At 32.6% G+C, this 7,523-nt stretch overlaps 1 protein-coding gene across 23 annotated transcripts; it reads right to left on the bottom strand.

The window, feature by feature from the left end:
- Positions 1-628: 628 nt before the first annotated feature.
- Positions 629-6,597, bottom strand: LOC110940940. Of its 23 annotated transcripts, none has more exons than XR_004894566.1 (18): positions 6,165-6,597; positions 5,867-5,969; positions 5,528-5,678; positions 5,376-5,433; positions 5,068-5,299; positions 4,884-4,960; positions 3,816-3,859; positions 3,344-3,689; positions 3,157-3,204; positions 2,855-2,928; positions 2,669-2,768; positions 2,520-2,580; positions 2,358-2,431; positions 1,707-1,758; positions 1,492-1,602; positions 1,243-1,339; positions 1,068-1,134; positions 629-986 (listed from the first exon to the last, which is right to left on the bottom strand). XR_004894566.1 is itself a non-coding variant. In XM_022182512.2 (16 exons), exons 4-12 carry the CDS (start codon positions 5,161-5,163, stop codon positions 2,418-2,420), a joined length of 555 nt encoding a protein of 184 aa, XP_022038204.1. In that variant the 5' UTR covers positions 5,164-5,299; positions 5,376-5,433; positions 5,528-5,574; positions 6,165-6,596; the 3' UTR covers positions 632-986; positions 1,068-1,339; positions 1,492-1,602; positions 1,707-1,758; positions 2,358-2,417. The 23 variants fall into 23 exon arrangements, 2 of the variants coding, with proteins under 2 accessions (XP_022038204.1, XP_022038201.1); XR_004894567.1 differs by having other exon boundaries at positions 1,302-1,339; XR_004894563.1 differs by having other exon boundaries at positions 1,068-1,339.
- Positions 6,598-7,523: the final 926 nt, after the last annotated feature.

Raw genomic sequence — 7,523 nt, 5'->3', positions numbered from 1 at the left:
TTACTTTCAACCAAAAGCTTTTCATCTTTTGCAATTTAATCTCAACACTTTTTTTTACTTTCAATTTTAGTCTCTTATATACTTTTCATCTTTCATAAGTTGTCCGTTTAACGTGTCGTTCTAAATTTCCGACTTAACACGCCATCCAGCCCGCAAACCACTTAACTTTTATAATAGTTAACGTCATGTATTATTAAATAAATGAATTTCGAACAACGTTAACTTGTTTGACCCATTTGACGTGTTACCTTTTTAGCAAAACTACTAAGATTAAACGCAACCCAAGTATTAATGCTTGATGATAAAGTTTCTACAAAGTATCAACCTCTTCACTTGTCAAAGAAACACTTAATTTGTCCAGCACAAATTCAGTAGTAGTCTCGAACAATGATGCCTATATGTTATAAAGAAAAAAGAAAGTTAAACCAAAAATCAAGTAATAGTTTTCTATAACATAGATCACTATTATAGGAGGGTATTGAGACTTCCAGAATCAAAAACATCTAATCAAGCCATAGTTAGTCAAAACTAATTCCTAATATGAAGTACCCAAACACTAAAGATAACTAAATCAGTTCAAATTCTGTTATAAAATAATAATTCAAACACGCTGAAAAGATATCAGGTATACTGAGTTAAAGAACAAAAATATTAATTCTCACCAAAATACATTATCAATAACATCAACTTAAAGTAGACACACATATTGTTTAAGTTAATGAGATTAACGTAAGCGGTTAACCGCCTTTTGGATTAGGTGAAGAAGTGTAGTTTTTGCAGCCACCATTACAGACCTGCTTCCCTAAATACACCTCTAGCATATCTTTATCCTGATCACTTGCCAGCAAACGACACCACCACCGGTGCTAATGCTACTTTCAAGCAAGTAAAAAAGTCGTCTAATAATAATACGACGAATCGATGAATGGCTACATAAAAACAGGTCCGTTATGATTCATTTGTTGCTCCACCACCATTAATATAACCTATATAAAAGAGGTATTATTTATACAACTGAGATAAAAAAAGAAAGTGATATGCATGCCCATCCATTTAGGATAAATTACCTAAAATACCATAAGGTTTGTGTTAACTGATTCTGGCTTCATTCGTGTTGGGCTACCAGATTAGTATCTATAATTCGAATTTGACAACAGTTTAGATTGGTAACATCAAGAAAAAAAGACATATAAGCAGTCAATAATCATAATAATCAAGACAACGTCATGCTTGCTAAATCACATATTTGTATCGTGTCAAGCTGCAAGATATTGTTGCAAACGAATTCATGCAAATTTCACCATAGTTCTCTTCGAATTCCTTCAATCCTAAGTCACTCCTGAGATGATAACATCTAACGTAAGTGAGCTTCACAATTGTACAAGGTCAGTTAAAGTATGGGAGCTTCATAATTGCCATATACTTTCAAAGAAAACATCTTCATATACACTTAAATTTTGATAAATACAAATCTATGCAAAAAAAAAGTACCTGAGCTCCAAGCAGCTCCACGAGTTGCACATTTGAGGTTTTTGCAGCATATCTTTGGTTCCAATGTAAACATTACAATCTTAAGGATCCCCTCAATAGTTAAGCCCAAATCTTCAAAATTTTTGATCCAAACATGGGTAAATACAAAGGTTCCATTCACTTTCTTCACTGAATTACCTAAAATTTTGTACCACTAAACATCATAACTACTTTACCTTCACAGAACTAAATTAGTGCACTGTTCTTCACATACGAAGTTGGTAACACCTGCATTTTTTACCAATGAGGAATTATAATGTATAATAATGTAAATGAACATGGAAAGTTCAAATGAATATCTTAAATACCAGTTCATCATTTGCCTCTAGTATTTGAAAAAAAAAATTGAACACCTTAAATGGCACACGATCAAAGAAAGTTGATTACACACTTAGAAAATAATTGAAAGTCACAAAAAAATCAGCAGTATGTATTTCAAAAGTTTCAATGTATTCGTGACATTTAGAATGGAAGATATTTACTATATTCAAAGTATAATCACAACCCATCTTCCAAAATTAATATCAAATTTGTTTTTAGAGTCAAATATGCTTAGTTCAAAAGCCATCTATATCAAGTGTTGTGTTCAAAAGCCATCTATATCAAGTACTGGTACCTAAAATACCGGTTACGCTACCTGTATATGAAGGTAAAAACCGGTAGTGAACCGGTACCAGGAACGCCAAAAGTCGGTATCGAATTGGTACTTAAGATCTTTCGGTTCGAGAATTTGGGTACCAGTACCCAGTACCATTTGCTCATCTTTGACCACGGGTTTTGCTATATAATAGATTCACTTATATGAAACTGATGAAAGATTCACTCACAATTAGAAGCTTTCCAGCCCAAAATATTCTTCTCGCGATCATACACTACTCGATAACCCATCATGAAGAGTTTTCTGAAGAAAAAAATTGCCAACACGAGTTACTTTTTCCGAAAAGTAACTTTACAACGTAAAGAAAACGAAAGCAATGTCGAATACTTACGCCCGATGATGTTTACATCCTCACTTTTATCGATACCCAAACAAAACACGGTTCCACCATCCTATGTAATCATAATAATTACAAACTTAGAATTAGAATGAGCTAAAATCAGATATAAAATAAACAAAAATAGCAAAACTTTTGCTTACTTCAAGAGGAACAAAGACAAAGGGATTTTTGACCGAATACTTGTCTCCTCCTTCCATGGTTAGATTCATCAAAGGCGCTTCGAAAGTCTTCTGATTTGGACTGCACATGATCAAATCCCCATGTCAAACTGCACACCGTTTGAGGTAAAACACAAGCCAATTTTCATAAGTAATACAGATACGGACCTTAATTCATAGCAATACTCGAACGGAATGGCGGAACTTGGTTGACTCTGGGTCTCTTCCGTCTGTGAACCAAACTGCAACGACATATAATCAAATAAATAATGCCAGTTTAATAAATAAAAATACAAGAAACAAAAATAACATTTTTCAAGTTCTCACTTCTGCCCAAAGGTTTGACCTGAAAAGTCAATGTTCATATTTCTAATGTGTACAGTTTGATTTCTAGAATCAAATAGACTAAACTTCATCAAACGTATAGAAAGTTAGTTAAAACAATTAAAATAAAGAGATAACTCACATACCAACTTGAATGAAGACTTGTAACCCAAAATCAGTTGTGTTGTTGGTTCCTGAAAAAAAAAACCCACGATGGAAAATCATAATCAAGTCCATGTCTACACTGTTTCAAATCATCATAATCATTTGAAAAGTAAATGAATAACACCATAAAGTCCTAATTTAAAACAAAATTAGCCATTCAGAAGTTACTCGGTTTCAAGTTTTTGCTTGTCTACAAACTTCGTCGGAATGTTTTCCATGTTCGAGAGTCCACAAGGTAGTAGCTAGCATCTTTTTCAGTTTTTGAACCCTTCCCGAACTTCTTCTTCGATCTACCGTGTTTGCCACCCAATCCATGGTCTCGCTTTACAAATATAGTGTATTTCTTGATCATAAAGTATACATTAATGTTGAAAATTTTCTCAATTCTGGCTATTTTCTGTTACCCGGCCCGGTAACCAATTCTGAATCCGGCACTGCACTAACACACATACAAAAAAATGTCCTATACATACCACATTTCTTGCAATGGAAGTAGTACTCACGGTCAGCAACTCTGAACACAATAGAAATGGAATACATAAAAAATAAATCAATAGAAAAAGAATGAATCGGAATATATCGATATGTAACACAATAAAAAGAAATTAATAAGTAGCAAACATAATCTTCATGTACAAACCTATAGATTCCACAATTGTCACAATGGAACAGACCCTTGTCAATCTGCAATAAGATAACCAAAACCCTGAACAACCCAAAATTCGAAAGCCGAATACTTAATGCCTTTTTATAGACGTGTTTTGTTTTAAAGACTTTGGTATTTGAAACATTAAGTTTTAGAACTTTGAACATTATCATATCTAATTGTCAAATAATGTTTGAATTTTGATGATATTTTTAGTAGAATGATTATATTTTTCGAAAATATATATATTTTTATTTTACATCTAAACCCGAAACCTGACCAACCTGGCACGAACTAACCCGAATACCCAAACCCGACCGACCCAAACTTTAAATGGGTCGGTTATTGGGTCACTTTTCCCCAGCCAAAAACCTGAACTACATGACACGGTCAATCCAAAACCCGGAAAACAATGGGTCGATGTCGGGTTTGTTTTATTTCTAACTATTCAACTAATTAAAATAAAAAAATAGATAAAAGAGGCAGATGGGTCAAGAGCAACACAATAATGTAAGTTGAACCATAAACCTCCTAGATCTTTGACTCCAATTTTTGCCAGTTTAGTTGCGTCCACTTTGATCTATTTTGACTCCACTAAAGAGAAGTTTCTTTCATGTCCTTCATCAAGTTTTGTTGAGTTTGTGAAAATAATCATATATATATATATATATATATATATATATATGCCGAGCATACATAATAATATTAATTAATAATACTTCATTGTAAATTGGAGAGATGGACTTTGCTTTAAAATTAATGATGTTTTAGTTCTGATGCATACGAAAGACTTTTTAATTGATTTTGAAGCTATTTTCAAACAATTAAATATAGGGTTGTCGATCTTCCTCAACCTCACATATATACATGCATATTGAAAAAGGATGTCAAATTGTCAAGCCCACTGTACATCAAAGGGCAATAGCTGTTTCTAAGAATAGATGTTTCTTTTAATTTATTTGTAGTGCAACATGCAACAACTCATTTTAGAAAATTGGCAAACCCACTATGCATCAAATGTAAATAAAATTAATCTGAAGGTAAAAAAGAAAAAAAACTTACGGAGATATTGTTGAGGAGATGAAAAGTAAACACACTTTAGCCGAGACCCAGAGTCCGTCTCCAAGCCTACAAGAAATCTGAAAATAAAAGCACGTAACTAAAATCGGAGGCCAAAGTTGTAATTTATATTCGATTTTTTTAATTCGGTTGAAATCAAAGAGAAGCGCATAAATAAGAATCTGACCAAGGCTGTATTTTGGGGAAAAAATCTGACTAACTTCATGATGCGCGCATCCAACCGCATCATGTGAGGGACCACATTATGCGATATTTGGTGCATCACTCTCGCATCATGTAACCATGGTCTTTTTTTAAGTATATACAGATTCAAGCTTACTGCAGATGCTCTTCCACTTTGAAACTATTGTTTTCCAATGACTTTCTTTTCTTTGGTCGTTACAAGTGCCGGTAAAATCCTGGTTTCAATAAAACGCAAGAATATATTTATAGTACAAAGAAAAAACAAAAAAGATAAAAAGTGTTTAAAATAACCTGCAGCATTTGTGTTGACTCTAGTTTTATGTTTTCTTCTAGCATCGGAAGCGAGCACCTAAACAAAAAATAATGATAATAGATGGATGTTATACATTATAACTAATTATGAGTTGATGATGTTAAAGAAATGAAGATAACATAAAACATACTCTTGTGTCACTCTCAACTGCGGCTTTCGCGAAACTCACTCCCCCACCTTACGTGTGTTATACACAATACATGAAGAAAAAGTAAAGCAAACATTTACACACGGTGTGATCTCGATCCGAACAACAACAGCGCGTTCGTAGACTGCCACAACTAAAAAAATATAATACATATTTGAATAATACAAAACAAAAACTCTACAAATGTACGCCTTCAAATTAAACAAAAAGGATATTTTTTAAATGTTTGATTTCCATTATTTGATAAAAGTTCACAAAAAGGATCACTGGAACCTTGAAAACATGACGAACTCAAGGAAAGATTTGGTGGGCAAAGACTACCTATGCATGACAGACCATGAACCTCCATCAGCACACATAATCAATTGCACTAAAATAGGGTGGAGGAACTGAAAACCCAAAGGATTACTTGAAGGTGGATTGACTGGTACATTCAAACACCAAAATTAAATAACTAAATTCATCAAATGTTCATAAAAAAATATTACAATTTTAACCACATACAATAATTAAAAGTAAATATGAAAACAACACATGTTATTGTTATCCTCAATTTCAAGATACTAAAGCTGATAAAAAAATCATCAGCAACAAAATGAGAAAGGGGGTTGAAGAATACCTGTTCGATGAAAGTAAAACTGATATTGAACTCAAAAATCCGATTGATGTAGCCAATATAGTTCTAAAGTTAAACTCCAGTTCCTGATTTAAACCATAAGAAAACTCAAAATCAAAACTAAAATTCAAAATATAAAGTTACTGAATATTGATGAAACACTGGACCGATTGTCCCAAACCCTAGATGTTTAACATCATCTCTCTGCAAAGCATCTCTAGCCACCAATCGAAGGAGATGTATACAGTTGATTCTGATCTTGTCCGATCATCATGGGTATAGGATGAATAAATGATTAAGAAATCGAAAATATTGGAAGAACAATTGAAGATCGAATGCTTCAATGGCCAAGGAATTGTGAAGGGGAAGATAAGAGTCTAGGGTTTGAGCGTATGAGAATATCCAGAAGCGTGAAGGAGAAGAATGAATATTAGGGTTTAGGAAAAATAGGTAGCAGCTTTATATACGGATCCGAATGGGTGGTGCGGGTATATAAAGTGGGGCTTCATTCACGAAAATATTAACCCGAAAATTTTCCTGCCTAAACCATATCCAGGAGGCTCTAATATCATGCCACATCAGCCCAAATCTTCTTGTTTATTATATACTAGGTTATAACCCGTGAATACTCACGGGTTGTTAATCTATCTTTGTAAACAAAAAGATTATATACAAATCTATATATAAACGAAAAATTGTATGATGAATAAGGTGTATAGATAAATGACATGTGTGTACTTCTGATATAATTGATTTATATTAGTTAAGAAAAACGGACTGTAGAGATAAAATTATAATGGAAATCTGAATTTAAAATACTAAAAAAACAAAAGCATTGTACCACAAACGTAAATCAAGGGAGATAGAAAAATAAATGTAAGATATATGTTTTTCAGTGTTTAAAATAAAAACAGAAGTCTAATACTCTAGCACTCATGCTTGCTGAAGTTTCGTAACCAATAACTTGGAATTCGTTTTAGACCAGTTGAAAAAACAATCATCTCCTAAGGAAATATGTTCAGCTTCAAGTATATCTTGCCATCCAACAATACCGTACCTATGGTTGATAAAATATGAAAAATTTTGTTAGCAATACATATAGAAATAGGGTAAAAGATACAAAATAAATAAGATAATAAATTGATTGACAAACCTTCTTTGACCATCAATATTGTGTGTACGAAGATTCTTAAGCCAAGTATTTCCTTTAATAACTTTGATCTTTACTTCAGAAAACTCATTTAACCCACTTAAGTCAGTAATCAATTTGGGAAGAATCTACATTTTGTAAGAACATTACGAATATGTAAATGTTATTAAATGAAAAATAGTAAAATTTAACAAAAAAATAAACATAAAACA

This window comes from Helianthus annuus, chromosome 5, assembly GCF_002127325.2.
Source record: "Helianthus annuus cultivar XRQ/B chromosome 5, HanXRQr2.0-SUNRISE, whole genome shotgun sequence".
NCBI lineage: Eukaryota > Viridiplantae > Streptophyta > Magnoliopsida > Asterales > Asteraceae > Helianthus > Helianthus annuus.
This window is presented reverse-complemented; position numbering and strand designations above follow the sequence as displayed.

Excerpts from the sequence above, each read along its gene's own strand:
- LOC110940940 (XM_022182512.2), bottom strand. The coding sequence starts at position 5,163 with ATGCACCAAATATCGCATAATGTGGTCCCTCACATGATGCGGTTGGAT. Across the intron at positions 4,961-5,067 it reads TTCCCCAAAATACAGCCTTG|ATTTCTTGTAGGCTTGGAGA; the intron begins GTCAGATTCTTA and ends TTTTATTTTCAG. Across the intron at positions 3,690-3,815 it reads GACAATTGTGGAATCTATAG|AGTTGCTGACCGTGAGTACT; the intron begins GTTTGTACATGA and ends TATTGTGTTCAG.